Here is an 18,739-nt window from a genome sequence, read left to right on the forward strand (position 1 = left end):
TGACAACTTTTTTTTTTCATTCATTATCTGTAAGCGCTGTGGGAGGAAACCGGAGCACCTGGAGGAAACCCACGCGGACACGGGGAGAACACATCACACTCCTCACAGACAGTCACCCGGAGCGGGAATCGAACCCACAACCTCCAGGTCCCTGGAGCTGTGTGACTGTGACACCTACCTGCTGCTCCACCGTGCCGCCCTTTATGAGCAGTTACTAAATATGTCCTATAAATACAAAGAAGTGCATAAAAAAAAAGATTAAATTATAATTAGAGTGCAGGTACACAGTGCGCTGTCAGAGAAGTGTATAGTAGGGGTAAATTTTGCATAGTACTCCTTAAAAAAACTTAAGGTGTAGTTGTCTACCTTAAATGAGGTTTAAATCTACAATTTTTAAACAATTTTCTCATGGAAATGTGTTCTAACATTTTCAAAACTACAGTAAAATAACAAAGGCACAAAGTGTCTTTGGTGCAAAGCACTGAACAGCACCCCCTTGTGGAGTAGAACCTAATGTCAGTGAGTGAGTAAGAGAGTGAGTGAGTCCTTCTCATCCACAAAGTGTGAATTCAAAATAGACTGTACCCCCCCCCTCCCCCCAGGACAAATGATGTTTGGCACTTTATTATGTGAGAAACATATACAGACCGATCAAAATATTATAAAATATTTGTTTGAGAAAAGAAAACATTGTTTCTTTTAGCTCAAAATTTGTATTTACACATTATTTACACATGCTTGTCCATTTCAGGGTTGCAGACATATTAATATATAATAAATAAATATATAATAAATATTATATATAGTTTTACACAAGGACACATCTTTATAGCGTGGTCTTCCTGCCAGAGCGAGGAATCGAATCTCAGTCTGCTGTGGGAAGGGCAGTAGTGTTCTTATCAACACTATTCCAACCGCAAATCAAAACAGATTATAGTCGACTCAGACTATTAAGAAACAATGAGTTTGAATTTCCAAATTCATGATGCACTTCTCCATTCTGACGCCCATCCCCTTTAATATTTTGAACCCAGTACACCAGGTCCATTCAGTGTTCCAGTGAAAAGGTTATATTTTAATGCTTCAGAACAAAATCTGCCTTTTAAAACGTGTAATGCTTTAGAAATACACCGTAGGCAATGCATTTGCAGTATGTAGAAAGACTCCATCTCTGACTTCTTCTGTAAAAAGTGTGTTTATCTGAGCGGCCAGTAAAGTGGACATTGACTCTGTGTTTGGTGGTGGACTTTGAGTCTGGACTGTGACGGGAAAGTAACGCCTCTTAGGAGCTGCAACAGCTGTAGATATATAAAGAGAGAGAGCGCAGCATCTTCCTTTATCAGGATTCAATCCAGAATCAGCTAAACCTGACTTCATCCAAAGGGATTATTTAACCGCTGGATTGAAAAAACAGTAAGTAGCAATTCAATTTATTACAAACACGATTCATATGGTTTCTTCCTCCAGATCACTGTATTAGGGTCATTTCTCAGATATAAGAACGGGGAATAAAATAATATGTGACTGCATCACACCGGTCAGGGTCGTAGTGTATCCAGAGCTCACCCGGTAGCATTGGGCACGAAGCAGGAACACACCCTGCACTGGGCTTAGCTCTTTCTATATTCAGAAATAGTATTAGAGTAAAATGCTGCTGGGGTTTTAATCTTAACTTATCAATTGCTACTGAGATTTAAACTAAACTGGAAAAGAGTTCTTTGTCACTGTCACTGTCACTGTCACTATGGTGGTACCATCAAGGGAACATATTCCGTACCTTTAGATAGCTATATAGATGTTTAAGTTGGGTTGATTTCATATGCCCCAATTCACCTTACACACCTCTCTTTCTGGAGAAGAGAATCTAATGTACCTTTAATGAACACAACTGGACTTTAAAACCAATGCTAATGTAATGTACAGTACTTTTATTTCAGAGCGTGTAGAAGTAGTGGATAACTTTTAAAATATAATTATTATAAAACATATATAAACGTTCTCAGTCACAAAAATAATAGCCATAGAGAGGAATCACTTCATCAGGTAAAAACACTACTCCTCCAACTCATCCCAGAGGTACTGGATGGAGCACCTCTCTATAGTCTTTTAATGCCTCTCTATAGTCAACTGGGTAAATAAGCCTCATGTGCAGCAGTCAGGAACGTATATTGTATATTAGATGTGCATCATAAATGACCTGAATTCACTCATTAAGGGTGTCTCCAGCTCTAAGCATGAAACACATTATGCATTGTTTTCTAAATGATCTTCAGGGTTTGTACTCTGTATTTGTGTATGTGTTTGTGTGTAGGTGATCATGGTGGGTCTGAAGCCATCGGATGTTCCTCCTCCTCTGGGAGTGAAAGTGCTGAGCGCAGGAACGGCCGCCTGCATCGCTGACCTGGTCACATTCCCTCTGGACACTGCAAAAGTTCGGCTACAGGTAAAAGCACATCCCTATGGTCCACTTTTGCTTCAGCTCTGGTCCTTTGAGAGTATTTACATTTTCACAGCTATTTTACTGTAGCTTGTCCCCACACACTTAAACTCCATGAATTATACACTGCTTCTGAGCGAGGAGGGTAAAGGCAGCACATGTACAGATTTGCTCACGTTTGTGTGGATTAATCCAAGAGGATTAATAAATTATCACTTGTTTTTGTTGCTGCTGTGATCTGCCCTCAGTGCTATGCCCTGTGAAATGTGGAACAGCCTTAAATTTAACACTGATTTATGTTGCTCTTGTTCATTAAAAAACATTATTTAGCTAATTTGCTAATTATTTGAGTAAAAATTTTCAGTTGTGTTTGTACGTTAAGTCTTAACTGATATCTTCATGTTTTGTGTATTCAGATCCAGGGGGAGAAGGCAGCAGTGGACGCTGCTAAGAATATCCGATACCGGGGTGTGTTTGGGACCATCAGCACCATGGTGCGGACAGAAGGTCCACGATCACTGTATAACGGCCTGGTGGCCGGCCTGCAGAGACAGATGGCCTTCGCCTCCATTCGCATCGGCCTCTACGACAGCGTTAAGAGCTTCTACACGCGAGGCAAAGACAGTGAGTGGTCAAGGACATTGCACTAGCCCTTTCACACATTCCTTTATTGATTAACCCACACCGAAGTTGGTGCTTTTAGTTTCTAAATGCTCTGGAAATACCATTTATTGTGGTTGAATTAAGATCTCAAATTAAGCCTATTTTAAATAGGCTATGTTTTTTATTTAATGAACATTCTTATATTATTTAGCAACAGTCACAATTCACTGTTAATACAATCACCGTGGAGATACCTCAGCCACCTTAGCCCAAGTTAGCACAATTAGCATGTTGCATGTTGAGCTGTCCATAGCTAGCTAGCTATTGCTAGCTAAAGCAAAAGGGTACAGATGACAAAAACATTACAGAAAACTTGCTGGACCTTTGTTTTTAAAAATAACCCTAGAGTGTTTGCCTTATTGAATATTTGCATAATCCAGTACATTTTACTGATACCATTAATGTATTTTACACCCCTCATAACAACGTATCTGTGATGTGATAACCACAGTGTTAGAGCACACTAAGCCAGTTTTCTGAGTGTTTATGTAATGTCAAAAGATTACACAGAAACCTACAGGTCAATGTTGTTTACTCTGTTGAGCAGAACTTCATCTTTTAGCTTCATTAGAATTCACAATTTTACCACAATGACCATTTAACATTCAACTCCTTAATTCTATCTTAATTTAACATAAACACCTTGCCCCTAAAAATCAAACCCAACGCAGTGCCAGGTTTTCAAAGGATTAGAAAAAAGTTTTCCTTGCCTTTAAATTAGAGGATGTTTTTGTGATTAATGTAGCACTGCTGTAGGATGTCTGTTGTGGAAGTATTTAACAAATATAGCTCTGGTTAAGTGTTAATTTTCAACCATAATATTTTTAAATCCTTCAATATAACTATTTTATTGTATCCAAATTTAGCCCATATTTCTCCTTTTCAGATCCAAATATAGGAATCCGGATCCTGGCCGGCTGCACCACGGGGGCCATGGCGGTCTCCATGGCGCAGCCCACGGACGTGGTGAAGGTGCGATTTCAGGCACAGATGAACTTGCAGGGAGTTGCCCGCCGCTACAACGGCACCATGCAGGCCTACAGACAGATCTTCCACCAGGAGGGGCTCCGCGGGCTGTGGAAAGGTATGTAACATGATGTATGTAAAATGATACTTCAATATTAGGTTTAACTGGTTTTGTAATATTGTAATAAAAAGCATCTGTAGATATATATTTATTTGTAAATGTGCATTTAAAGAGCCCATCTCCTGATGTATTCAATTTGACATTCCTCTGGTGTTTGCGTGGTTTTGTGTCAAAAACAATATTAATTTTGTCATTCCCATGTTACAACCCCTTTTTATTCTTTAGCATTAATCCAGCTGTTATTTGTACCGTCCTTTAAAGACTGATATTTGTTCTTATTGGCTGCCATTTTGTATCCTGAAATACTCCATATATCTTCAATGTAAATGGGTAGCCTCCTGCATGCTTTCCATTTCCATTTTGTTTCCATTTATGAATGGGAAAGTTAACCGAGTTTATCATCAAATCATTTTATTAATAGAAAAAATTGATTAAAAAAATGCTAAAATCAAATGAATTCTCTTTCAGGAACGTTACCCAACATCACAAGAAACGCCTTGGTCAACTGCACAGAGCTGGTGTCCTACGATCTGATCAAAGAAGCCATTCTCAAGCACAGGCTGATGTCAGGTATGTGAAACCTATTCCCGCAAAAGTGCTAACAGGTCTAAAATAATTAGCAATGCACTTACTGACTATCACTGACTGTTAGCAAACTTAGCATTATTTTTACTAGTTTTTTTCCACCAACAAACATGACACAATGCTCTGATTCCAGTCTAGACCAGTTTATTGGGCCAAAATCCATACTCAGCTCAGTGCCAAAGCTGATTGGTCAAACCTAGGCACGCACCCCTCTGTCGTATCCTGTCCATTGATAAGAAATGATAACGCAGGTACTTTCTAATGTAGAGTCTTTGAGTATTTTATTGCCTCATTCAGATAACAAAACAATAGTGAAAGCCAACATGCCTCTGTCTGCAGAACACAGAATACAATTAACTAGGCGACCTTTGGAATTACGCAGTACATACTGTAGATTAATGTACAGATTAATCTCATCTAATTGTCACACACAGAAGTGTTTGATCTCCAGACCTACTGTCCAGATATTGAGGACAATTCCATCTACTTATTTAGTTTTACTGTACTGTACTTACAGTGGGCCCCATAAGACTTCAGAGACCATCCGTGAAAACAATTTGATTTCTCATTTCATTCAAATGTGATTAAACATTTAATTTTTTTTCACCATGGAAATCAAGGTGAAATGTAGTCTTTAAAAAACATTCCCCAAATTTTAAAATTGATAATCTATGCATTAATAGTACCTAAAGAATATTCCCAATTTTCTTTGAATAAACCTACAATACGTATCCTATATTCTTAATGTTTTCGTAATCATCAGAATTTAAATCTGCATTATTCTGATGTTTATCAGAATATTTGACCACACTTGCGATGTTCTGATTGGTTTTAAATGATAAACCTGGGCAGTTTTGGAACTGGGGTATATACAAACCTTTTTTGAAGTGATGTAAAGGAATTATTAATTGTATAAAGCTTTCTCGGTTAATTATTTAGGAATTATTCAAAGAAGTACACTTTTCTGCACTTTGGAAGAGCACTTCAACTTTGTGCTCAGCAGTCTTTTACAACAGTAACGGTACAGTTAGTCAGCAATTTGTTCAATGGCGTGGTGCCAGTGCGCACTGAACTCAGGGGCAAAGGTGTGCGGAAACAGCTGATAGCACATCTGTGTAATCAGATTCTAAGAAAGACACTATTGTGTAACTTGGGGGCTTGTATCAGACCTGGGGAATTCTGATCATTTTTAACAACGGCCATAAAAAAATCTGTCAAAAAAAACCTCTAATCAGTGAATTCAGCTTCTGTAAGATCACCCTCATTGTAGTTCCTGATACACATTTCATAAAATATATGAAGAAAATCATTGCCAATCAAATGTGATGTTCTGTAGGAGCCGTATGTGGGTAAAGTCCAATGTCAATAATGTGCAATGCCATTATTATAACCCCCCATCACTGAGCTGTAGAGCCATTGAACTGTGCTCTCTTGAGTGATGGTACCGATCATCCAACATCAGTACCTAACCTTTTAATGGAGCCATATCATGTGATCTAATACTCTCAGTAATGTGTCAACATATATTGTAAAGTCATGGGCTGTGTCTAGAGCTTAGAGATGATAAACACCCTAAAAATGAGCATGATTTCTGAAGAAACCTCATCTGAGCAGGTGTCCATACACTTTTGTATGTGTATTAAAACAGTGGTCTTTCCTCTTCTGTTCACTGCTGTATCACAGATAACCTGCCATGTCATTTTGTCTCTGCGTTCGGCGCCGGGTTCATCACCACTGTCATCGCCTCCCCTGTGGATGTGGTCAAGACTCGATATATGAACTCTCCCCCTGGTCAGTACAAAAGTGCCATCAACTGCGCCTGGACCATGATGACCAAAGAAGGACCCACTGCCTTCTACAAAGGGTAAAAGGAGAACACCCTTCGCTGAGTTAATCAGCCATTTTGCAAACTACTTGCTAAGTGTTCTGCATTCGTTTGTTCAAGTAATGCTAAAATCTGGCGCATTTGGACACATCTTTAAAAATGCCTCACATTAAAATGCACCAGAGCTTTGATGCTAATAGAGCTAACTGCAATTACTTCCTTTTACAAAAATAGTAATGAATGTGGAATCATTCTCAGTACAGTGATAGACATCATCACTTCCTATAGCGCAAATGCAATTTTAAGATGCTAAATTTGAACATCAAAAATCCCTGATAGCAAGTAGACGGCGGACCACTGTTGTCCCACTGAGGGCAAAGTTGGAGGTCCACTAGTGTTTTGCACAGCGTTTTCTGGGCAGACCCCGCTGGTGATTAAACAGAATTTTAGACAAAATGCTGCAGTGGTCTACAGTCAGTGGTGTGCCAGGATTTTTATGCCAGTGGACCGATATATGCTCGCTGTCTGGGATGGTCAAGTGATGAATGTACTGGGGTTAAAAAGAACACTAGGTTAATCGCATTTTTGATTAGGCATTCTATTGAATAGTCTACTTCTTGAAAATGTATATTTTATCCATTTACTTCAAAATTCGTTTTTTTAAATTTCTACATTAGTATGAGAAAATTTTATAAGGCAGCAGCCAATAGATACAGACCAGAATTATTTAAAATGCAGCTTCATTACTTTACATTAATAGTTTCACATGTAAAGTCACCATTTTGTGCTGCGATGCTATGCTACATGAGGCTAGTGCTATATTCCTGATCAGAGAATTGTTTTGTAGAGAGACTATAATATGTTTGAATGCAAATCTACATTGTTGTAATCCCTCTTTTTTGTTTGTAGGTTTGTACCGTCATTCCTCAGACTGGGCTCCTGGAACGTTGTAATGTTTGTCTCATTTGAGCAGCTGAAGAGAGCCATGATGGTCTCCAGGAAGAAGATAGAAGCCACCATGTAGGGCAAAGGACTGTAATTCTGCATCTTTTTGTAACCCATAAACTCACAGAGAAAGCAGAGCTTCCTGAGGGGAAAGTGATGGAGGACAAATAGGCAGGGGAATATTTAATTTATAAATTTGCTGCTAAGCTAAAGGAAGTAGCTTGTGTAGCTCTAACTTATGTAGCATTAGGCTAAAGAATAGAAAAGAGCATGACCAGTTCATACTTTAAACACAGTTAGAATTACCCATTCTCTCAGAGCTTAGTGTTTGGCCCTCGGTTATTGTGATCTATTAGTATGTTCACAGTGGCTTTTCACAGAATGTATCAGTATTCCTCCTATTTCCGCCCGTCTCCTAATTCCAGCCACTGCCGCATGTGGTGCAATTCCGCTCTCTCTCTTCGCCAATCGCATTGGGTAAAACCATAAAACATAGGTTCAAGCCTTAGTAGGGCGTTTAAACATCAGTTTTGCAAGAAATCACGTATCTAAACAATATTTAAGTATCTCTAACAGTGTTGTAATTCTTTGTGTGCAGAACTGCATGTGGATTACAACACATTTCCATTTCGTGACAGATATTTCCCTCAGTGTAAAAGTTAGCTTAGCGGTTAGCTTCCTTTTCTCTGAGGGGAAAATCTACCGGCGTTGTAATCCTTACATGTAGAGTACGGATACCAACACAGGACAAACGTAATCTCATTGTGAACCTCTCAAAACCACTGAATGTGGTAGCAACTGTCTCGTTTGACTGTCACAAGCAGGGGAAGTGGGCGAAGTTAGGGGGCGCTAATAATCTTAGCAGTATTGGCACCTACTTAAACAAAAGCTTTTTTATCTAAAAACATATTTTCTTTCAAAGTCAAGCAAGTCTTGGACATTAATCTACACATATTTGACTACTGAAAAATGTTGATTTGAGTGAGTAAAGTACTTCTATTTATTTACAGTTAGCTTAGATTTCCAATATTGTAATTAAAGTGGCAGGAAGTTGGGGTAACTACGCTACACAACAAGCTACCAGATTTGTTTTTTTAAAACAAATATAAGTACTAATTAAATTAGTTAGCCATCGGTTTCCTGTCTATATATTATGAACAAACTCACTGGTAAAAATGCTAACTACCAGGATTAACATTAGAGAAATTAAGTTATTTTAAAGAGATTTTTATGTTTAAAGGAACAATTAGCCATGTTCTCTTCTGCACTTATGATACAGTACTTATACTGCTGCCTAGTGGCCAGAATATATCACTACTTCAAAGGTTGGGAACCCCTTGTATGGAGCATAAATGATTTATTCAGTGAATATAAAGCAATTTTATTCTTCACCTTCTCCGAGTGACACTTCACAGAGTCAATGTATACACAATACTTTTAAAAATGGAAATATTTTGGTGGTATAAATGGCTTTTTGCTCCTTTAAGGTGAAAACAAGGTGACCACTTACAAAGCTTCTACAGTGGATCATCAAAACTGTGGTGCCTTTAAGTCATTAATCCTTTGTTTAAAAAGGGACTTTTTAAGAATGGTAAATTATGTTAAAACTATGTTTTTTTTAAACTTTATTTTGAATCTCCCATTTACTTTATGAACATTTACTGGGGAGAGTGACAGCTTGGGCACTTTAAACTACCTGGAGTAATGTGCAAGGACACGTCCTGCTCTATGACCCCTATCAAGGTTCATTTCTTAAATAAATATATATTTAAATAAAGCACGCTGACTTGTCTTTTTTTTGGCTGTGTGTATGTGAAACTGAAATGGTCAGTAAACACTTTCAATTCTTAACATAGATTTAATTTATTAATATCTGCCATGTATCCAACTGTACAAAGCAATTCATAGTTACTGGAACTACAAAATTATCCTGAAAACAGTATAAATAAGACAATATAGCACACTTGTGTAGTTGTGTTCCTTATAACAGGGATGCTAGTACCATACAGTTTTTTCACTAACTACACAGTTACACATTAATGAATAAACTACTGTTACAAGGCAATAGGTCACTTACAGAAAAGTATTCCGGGGTAAATGTATTACTGATCAAAAAGCATTAAAACATGCAAAACGGGTCAAACTGCCTGTGTGCAAGACAATTTAGCATAAAACCATTTTGTTTTGATCATCCATGTTCTTCATTTATGGAAATAAATATCAAATTCCTGAGATGATACAAAAACACACTAACTGACAGGAATCATAAAAACATGCAATCCAAATGTCAAGTGTGGACTGAACTCCAATCTAGCTTCTCGCTAGTATTAAATTGTAATTGTAATATCCTGGACCACATGGACAAGCAATTATATGGAAGAGTGTTCAGGAATGACTATCGACTGAGGTTCTGTGGCTTCATAAATGTGCAGTTACAATGTTTAAAAACAGGAAGCGTGTGAGAGGGATGTCCGTAAAAAGCTCGTATTCAGTCACCGCAGACCACAATCGTTTTTCTTGGTCCTTTATAGTGCTCAACAGTTTTTAGCGTCTACGTTCAAGATAAGAGTTACATCTGGCTCCAGGAGTTGTCCTTTGACCTTGGTGTGGAACTTCTCCCTGTAGTGGTTGAACTCCATGATACTCGCAGGCTCTTCTTCCACCCAGAATTTATCAAACTCATAGGCCAGGTAACCTGAAAGAAGCAGACAGATTTGAATGACATGTTAAAAGTCCTTCATCTGAAAAAATAATAATAATAAGTAACAGACAAAGACTGTTTTGTTTGTAACGATCATTTCTATCAGTTTAGCAGCAGCGCTAGCAGCAGTTGTGTCGTACAGTAGCAGCACAGTGATAGACAAGTAACCATTGTTAGGGTTTGAGCTTAAACAATGCACTGTAAAAAATGTCTTGTAAATTTTACAGTAAAATACTGGCAGCAGAGTTCCGCATTTACCGTATTTTTACAGGAACACTATTGTATTTCAGATTTACAGCATATTACTGTAATTGAGTAATACAATAATTTACTGTAAATACTGCGATTTACAATAAAATACTGTAGCAGACCTGTTGTAAATTTACAGCAATTTTTTACAGTGTGGTTATAAGAAGGAAACCTGACTTGCATTCTGATGCCTGATGATTTGCCTGCTGAAGTATTTCAGGGTGCTAGAGGTAAAAACAAGCTAGAGCTAGAGCTAATTTACAGCTTTTTTAGCTTAAATGAAAAAATGAGAGGTAGAAGAATATCAATGCAGTAATAAATGAACTGCTGGGACAAAAAGACAACACAAGGAAAAAAAGTGTATAATCTGCTGACTCACAGTAAAGCTTGTGGAAGTCATGCATTTCAGGTTTTCCAGCCACAGTGTTGTAGAAATGCATCTTCAAAGCACCACTCCTCAGTAAACTGTAGGCCATCTCTGTCAGATTAATGCCCACTATGGCATAAGAGTACCTGTATTGAGAAGTACACCCACAGTTAGTGCTATATATTTCACTCACGCCTGAAATGAATGATGCTCACTGGCAGGTTTAAGAGTTACAGAATTTAGAGGATGTTGTATCAAAAAATGACTTACCCCAGCTTTGGGTGGTTTGCATGAGACAGGACCTGTCGTGCTGCGTTAGTGTAGTTCTCACTGAAAAAACTGTTACGGAAAAACACAAGCTGCAATTGTTTACGTAATTCAGTTTGAATTTTCACATTTTTCATCACTTTTTTCTGCATTTGTTGAGCAATTATACAACTGTAATTGCTTCAGTTTTATATAACACAATCCCAACCCCAGAACATTCCACTTACACATCAAATTTATTTATTTATACATTGCTTATTGGACTATTTGAAACTTACACAAGGTTAACCAGGCCAAGCATGCCCATTCCCCTGAAGTCAGTCTTTGGGTCGTCACCTTGAAACCCAATGGTGCCCCACTGCTTTGTGATTCGAGATTCCAGCTTCAGTGAAGGCATCAGCAAGTCCCACAACTAAAAAGAGTTCAACATTTCAACGTCTGTTTATTAGAGTTATTTTTATTTCGCTTGTAGAGTCATCATAACCTCCTAACTTTAATACAATCAAACAAAACACACACACATTTGCACAGTGTGATCACCAACTAATCACCAAAGAAAAGTGTGATGTCTGTATAAACAATCCCTTCAAACTAATCATCCAGGGTCCAGGAATCATAAACACTGATCAGATCTACTACAGTGCCACCAACAGACAGCTCAGTGTAATCATTAATGTAATCAGCTGTGTTTTCCAGAGCTCGTCACGTCACACACTGATACGCAAAGCATCTCAACTGAAACTCACCTTAAGGAGCATTTTCTCGTGGTCTTCATTTTCCGAGTCAAACACCCCTTTTCTGAGATCTTCCACGTCCGTAAACAATGTGTTATAACCGCTTATTTGCAGCAAACACTGCCGAAGATTCCCCTTAAACCTGTGAGTTTAAACGTTCAGCCAGTTAGCAGCCACTTGAATAACGAGCAAACACCTTTAATTGTATAGATGGAAAGTTCAGTTTCAAGATATTATTCTTTCATTTTGTTTGGGGCCTGGAGGTTGTGGGTTTGATTCCTGCTCCTGGTGACTGTCTGTGAGGAGTGTGGTGTGTTCTCCCTCTGTCTGCGTGGGTTTCCTCCGGGTGACTGTCTGTGAGGAGTGTGGTGTGTTCTCCCTGTGTCTGCGTGGGTTTCCTCCGGGTGACTGTCTGTGAAGAGTGTGGTGTGTTCTCCCTGTGTCTGCGTGGGTTTCCTCCGGGTGACTGTGAGGAGTGTGGTGTGTTCTCCCTGTGTCTGTGTGGGTTTCCTCCGCCCCCTCCAGGGGGTATTCCCGCCTTGCGCCCAATGATTCCAGGTAGGCTCTGGACCCACCGCGACCCTGAACTGGATAAGCGCTTACAGATAATGAATGAATGAATGATTGATTCACAGAATTTGTTTTCGGAATGTAGTATTTTATGATTTCATGAACTGAAAAATATTCAAATGCAATTAGAACAATTCTCTGGACATAAAGTGTTCATTAAAAACAACATCCTGATTCACTCCATTCAAAACGATGTCTGATGTACACAGTGATTAGTCAACTTTGATGCCACCCTCAACACACGAAATGTTTTTCAGCTGTGAGAAAGTGAGGGAGTCTAATGTTCACTACCTCAGTTTACACAATTTTTACAAAAAATTTACAAAATCATCTACAGCCATGAAAAAAAAAGGACCTTAATGTGTTCTCTGGATTGTCAAATTCTGTGTCAGAATTATGTGAATCCTCTGTTAAATGTTTATAATTTTCACTTTTGACACGTTGACATAAATCAGGAAATTCATAACTTAAAATATATTTTACATGTTAAATTGGTAAAAACAAACCATTTAAAAATTTTACTGACTGCTTTCAATAAAAGTTTAAAAGCTTCATTGTGAAGTACTTAGTGCTGTGTACATCTCTTAATGCACACTTACGATGGATCTTTTTGCTCATTGACATTCTTTTCTTTCATGATTTGTGCCACACAGTCCACCACAGCATCCTCCTTTACATTCACAGCATCTTGCAGGACCTGAGGATTACATCATATAACAAGAGCCAGAAAAACAAAAGACTACACTTTCATTTTAAGAGCCTACCAAAGGTGTAACACTGGGAAGAAAGCAAAGGTCATTATAAACACATCATTTGCTAATATGTAATATGAACTTCTAACCATGTGACCAGGACCAGGAGGGACCATGTTGGGTTATACTCATAGGACAGATCAACAAAACAACATCTGATGATCGAAATGAACTGACTTAGGAATGAAATACATTTACAAAGAAAACATTAAAGCTCTGATAAACACTTTACATGACATTTCTTACCTTGATTTTTGAAGATTTCAGGGAGTACTCTGAAAACAAAGGTGGTGGGAACACTCTGTATGAGTCGGCAAGACAGTGGACATGTCTATATGCAGGCATTAAATGTAGTCAGCACCAGAGGGCAAATAAATATGGTTCTCATTCGATGAAAATGACACCAGATTTTCAATTACTTGTACCCCTATTAAACAAAGCAACCAGGTACACAGAGTCTGTATGATTATCAGGAAAATTGGTCTGTAAACATTACAGCTGTCTTACTCATTTCACATTGGTTTTCTTGAGTTTAAAACCCTATCTCCAGCTTATTTCTGAAATGTCAGATCATGCCCAGAATGTTTGTTCAGCTGAGGCTAAATGCAAACTCCTAGATCACTTACAGCTCAACTGGTGGAATAATCTTTTCCTATGTATTTAAGTCTTGAATAGGGCAGCAAGCCCCATATGTGCTCATATCCCACTTGCATTATCATTTCAGAGTTTGACCTACCTTTGTGCAAAAACAAAATATACAGGAGGTCCTCGGGTTACGTCAGTCCCGAGTTACAATGTTTCGTGGTTACGACACATCTCCCATGTACTGTATAAAGCCTTATGACTTAAGTGGTTTTGCGTCGTAAACGTCGTAACGTGAACTTCGTGTTTGGTGTGCGCGGCGCGGCGGAAGAATACACGGTTACGCGGCTTGGGACCGAGGAGGATAGGTGTGAGGATAGGATAAGTGCTTACAGTATGTTTTTTACGTACAGTATGTACGTATGTTACGACTTACACCGAAAGTCGGTTTACGACGCGACATAGGAACAGATCAACGTCGTGAGTCGAGGACCCCCTGTACATTAAATCAATAAAATTCAATTAAATGTAAAAAATATTTTTAATAAAAGCTTTGTAACTTGTAAAGATATTAAATATTTTGTAAAAACAAAAACATAACAGCCCTCACCGATCTGTGTCGTCCTCGGTGCTCCTTGCTTATATCCGGTGCAAATCCGCTGCAGTTCACATTTGCCTGTGACGTGTCTGAGAATCCATTTCAGCCAAAAACGAAAGAACGATGAATACAAGTACTGCCAGATACACCCCAACATCATCTGTAAAACATTAAGAAATATGTTCAGTCAAGCAGTTTGTAATCAGATTCTACATCAAATTCCATCTCATTAAACTCATGACAGTTCAACATACACAAGTTTGACACTGTGCTCTCCTGGGCATTGTAAGTCACACTAAACCTGTGCGTCAGCCACTTCACAAACATCAAAATGTCTTTAAGAAACTCACTCGAAGTTAAAACAGCTTTCTGTGTGGAGAGATAAGGTTTGGCACAATCTTTTTAGCAAGGGTCATCTCAGTCTAGAAAAACTGCATCACAAGCAAGATTAGCTTTACACACAATCAAAGTGTGGCCCTTGGGTCAAAGGTCACGTGTCACTGTAATCTGGCCCAAGGGAAAGTTAGTCTAAAGTATAGAATTGAACTTATTTTAAACATCCCCATGTAGAGGCCCCACCATTTAAAGCATAGACTGGTGCATTCAGGAAGGACTACATAGCAATTTGATTCTTCATCTAATGAAATACTTGATTTTCTTAAATTTTTGTTGCTGATTGTTCATATTCATACACATTACGTAGAATATAGCACTGCACTACTTTTTTGTATATGATCTAAGAGACAAGGGCACCCCTAACTTACTCTTTCTGCTACGGTTTGTGGGAAAACTAATAAGATTTAAAAAAAACTGAGATTAAAAGAACTGCTGTATCAACACGAGGCTCATATTGAGACTGACACTAAATTAAAAGATGCTATTCTGAATATAAATATGGATATAAAGCTCGGTGGCTTCTAATTCCAATTCTCCACCTATTTATATATTATTCCATCTTCCTACCATGTATATATAAATGCTATGTCATTTAATGTGGAATTAAACACTGGAAAAGAGCTGAAAATCAGCCTGACACTCAGACAGGTTGCTATTGCTACTGCCATTAGCTCAGTGTGCTAATATTACCCCAGAAAGTGAGGATTTATTCCTTTAAAACGTAACCCCGATCTTCCGGTCCTCTAACTGCAGACGGATAATATAAGCAGAGAACTTGGGAGAAGTTCAGTCCGTTTTATTGCCGTAAAACCCGATTTAAATTCAGTTTTATTAAAAGGCTAAGTCGCTACTCGCGTTGCACTAACAGTTGTCTGGGTCGCAGATTGTCCCGCGCATGCGCAGAGCGGTACAACGCCACGAAATGTCCTAGATGTATTTCTCCGCAGCACCAGTGGAGGGAGAACATCGACCATAAATAAACTAATAACATGGACGTGGAATTCTGAATCTGTATCTTGAAAAAAAGTAAATTATTAAGCCATAACTGACACGATGTTTATCATAATCATGACTTACTATCTAGTAATCATCAGAAAGCATTGGAGGAAATAAAGCATTATTTTAAATGATTAATTATGGTAAGTCTGTCTCACAGCTTCAGGATTTCGGGTTTCTGGTTTAAAACAACGCCTAGTTTGGTGGGTTCTACTTTTCTCTGCGTAGGTTTCTTCCAGGTGCACCGGTTTCCTCCCACAATCCCAAAACACATGTTGGTGTGTGAACTGACTAAGCAAGAATGTCCATAGTTGTGTGAGTGGTAGTTTGGGTATGTGACGCCTGTGATGGACTAGCACCCTGTCCAGAGTGTGTTCCTGCCTTACACCCAATAATTCCATGCGTGCTCTGAACCTATCGTGAACCTACACAAGATGACATGGTTATAGACAATGAAGGAAAAATGCAAGTCCTTATTATGAGATACGAAGCCATTATTATAAAATATTAAAGTCATAAAACCATAAAAACGACGTTAATCAAGATTCATTGGACTAAATAGCTTTGTTGTAACTATTATATTCATGCTGTAACTGTGGTTCTATGATTATGCCATTAGTTCAGTAATCTCCCCCCCATCCGCTGTGTGCCTGCAGTTTGAAAGCCATGCCCACCCCTCTAGTTGACAGAATAGGTTAGGATTTTGATGAAAGAACCCTGGCTGCCTGAATTGGTATTGTCTTTAGAGCATGGCAGTTTCAAAACATAAATAAAACATTGTATTCATTCATTATCTGTAACCCTTATCCAGTTCAGGGTCCCGGTGGGTCCTTCACAGGGCAACACACACTCACACATTCACTCACACACTCACACCTACAGACACTTTTGAGTCGCCAATCCACCTACCAACGTGTGTTTTTGGACTGTGGGAGGAAACCAGAGCACCCGAAGGAAACCCACGCAGACACAGGGAGAACACACCAAACTCCTCACAGACAGTCACCCGGAGGAAACCCACGCAGACACAGAGAGAACACACCAAACTCCTCACAGACAGTCACCCGGAGGAAACCCACGCAGACACAGGGAGAACACACCAAACTCCTCACAGACAGTCACCTGGAGGAAACCCACGCAGACACGGGGAGAACACACCACACTCCTCACAGACAGTCACCGGGAGCGGGACTAGAACCCACAACCTCCAGGTCTCTGGAGCTGTGTGATTGCGACTGTACTAAAAGCCTGTCCAAAATCTCTTCTGCAGCTGAGGATTCCCTAGACAGCCTTTAATTTTCACCAGATTGTATACAATGCCTTCCATGTTATCTCTCTAGTCATACATTTTAGTCATACTGACTCTTCCCTAGAGCATGCAGAGGAGTGTTTTGTAGAATCCCAGTCCTGGGGACCAAATAAAATATTGACAACAAGATGTTTTGTGATATTTGACTGGAGAATTCATATATATATTCATATATTCTTATGTTCTATAAATATATAAAAACAAAAAAAGGTATGGAAGAGGTACATTATTGATCACTAAAGCTACAGTGTAAATGTACACTCTTAAAAATAATGGTTCTATATAGCACCATTTAGAAAAGGGTTCTATAAGGCACCAAAAAGGCTTCCTCTATTATTAGAATGTCAAGCATGTTACAAGGTGCTGTATAGAACCATCTATAGCACATTCTCCATTAATCTGAAGAACCCCTTCCTGATACAAAGAACACTTTAATCATTCAAAAGTTTCTTCAAGTGTTCAGAGTTCTTTATAGAACCATTTCCTTTAATAAAACACCCTTGTAGAACCATCATTTTTAAGATGGTACCTTTAATAAAGGTACAGCAGTGGTGTTTAAAGTCCAGTGGGGTTCCCTGAAGGTTCATTACATTCTCTTCTTCAGAAGGAGGGGTGAATATTTGTAATTTTTCATTATAAACCTGTGTAAAATAAAAGATCATAATAAAAGTCCTGGAGATGAAATGGGGAACAATGAAATCAACGCAATTTAAAAATCTACAATTATAATAGAATACGGTACAATTATGTTCCCTGATTAAAGGTATGAATGTGTACATTTGAGGATACCACCACAGTGACGGTTTTTCTGACAGTGTAAAAACACAGATGTGGAGTGTATTGGAAAATGCCTCTGTATTGATTCTGTTCAGTAAGATGTACCACTGCAGCAGTGTAATAAGGTCAGGATGACTAAAGCACACTGCTACTTTCCCATTGTTTGAAAGATTCCAAGCTGCACTGTTGTTTTCAGTGTGACCCCAGGATGGATTTCCTTTGAGTCTTGTTTCATATCAGTATTTCTTCAAGATTCCATCCAGCTGACTTCAGTTCAAGCAAAATAACTCAAATGCTGTGCAAAATTATGTGAATTCAGTGGACGACTACTGACGTGCAGACTGACCAATTAAATGTTTACAGAGAAGGATATCGACCAATAACGGTAGCTCTACAGTCAGACCGTCCAATCGGAAGATTTTAGGCTACTTCACCCCGCCCCCTTCTCACTCAAGCGAACCAATCGGAGTAGGGGAGGGCGGGACTAGTTTGTGAACGAAACGCTTCTCCAAATTCTATGTAAACTCTTGAAAAACAAAATCCCGGACGTTTGTGAAATTCCGCCCGGACATTTTTCATTTATTCATTATCTGTAAGCGCTTATCCAATTCAGGGTCGCGGTGGGTCCAGAGCCTACCTGGAATCATTGGGCGCAAGGCAGGAATACACCCTGGAGGGGGCGCCAGTCCTTCATAGGGCAACACAGACACACACACATTCACTCACACACACACACCTATGGACACTTTTGATTCGCCAATCCACCTACCAACGTGTGTTTTTTTTTTGGACTGTGGGAGGAAACCGGAGCACCCAGAGGAAACCCACACGGACACGGGGAGAACACACGGGACTCCTCACAGACAGTCACCCGGAGGAAACCCACGCAGACACAGGGA

General features: G+C 39.0%; 2 protein-coding genes across 3 annotated transcripts; one reads left to right on the plus strand and one right to left on the minus strand.

Annotated features, from left to right (window-relative positions):
* Positions 1 to 1,339: 1,339 nt before the first annotated feature.
* Positions 1,340 to 9,283, plus strand: ucp1 (uncoupling protein 1). The gene is made up of 7 exons (XM_066679241.1): positions 1,340 to 1,413; positions 2,312 to 2,443; positions 2,854 to 3,061; positions 3,987 to 4,184; positions 4,656 to 4,757; positions 6,456 to 6,636; positions 7,507 to 9,283. The coding sequence occupies exons 2-7, from the start codon at positions 2,318 to 2,320 to the stop codon at positions 7,619 to 7,621; spliced, it is 930 nt and encodes a 309-aa protein (XP_066535338.1). The 5' UTR covers positions 1,340 to 1,413; positions 2,312 to 2,317; the 3' UTR covers positions 7,622 to 9,283.
* A 138-nt stretch (positions 9,284 to 9,421) lies between these two features.
* On the minus strand, positions 9,422 to 15,690 carry elmod2 (ELMO/CED-12 domain containing 2). Of its 2 annotated transcripts, XM_066679102.1 has the most exons (10): positions 15,449 to 15,690; positions 14,713 to 14,793; positions 14,375 to 14,522; positions 13,429 to 13,457; positions 13,030 to 13,127; positions 11,873 to 12,002; positions 11,405 to 11,538; positions 11,130 to 11,198; positions 10,872 to 11,005; positions 9,422 to 10,237 (listed from the first exon to the last, which is right to left on the minus strand). In XM_066679102.1, the coding sequence occupies exons 3-10, from the start codon at positions 14,520 to 14,522 to the stop codon at positions 10,077 to 10,079; spliced, it is 903 nt and encodes a 300-aa protein (XP_066535199.1). In that variant the 5' UTR covers positions 14,713 to 14,793; positions 15,449 to 15,690; the 3' UTR covers positions 9,422 to 10,076. The 2 variants fall into 2 exon arrangements, with proteins under 2 accessions (XP_066535199.1, XP_066535198.1); XM_066679101.1 differs by lacking the exon at positions 14,713 to 14,793.
* Positions 15,691 to 18,739: the final 3,049 nt, after the last annotated feature.

This window comes from Hoplias malabaricus, chromosome 8, assembly GCF_029633855.1.
Source record: "Hoplias malabaricus isolate fHopMal1 chromosome 8, fHopMal1.hap1, whole genome shotgun sequence".
Taxonomy (NCBI): domain Eukaryota; kingdom Metazoa; phylum Chordata; class Actinopteri; order Characiformes; family Erythrinidae; genus Hoplias; species Hoplias malabaricus.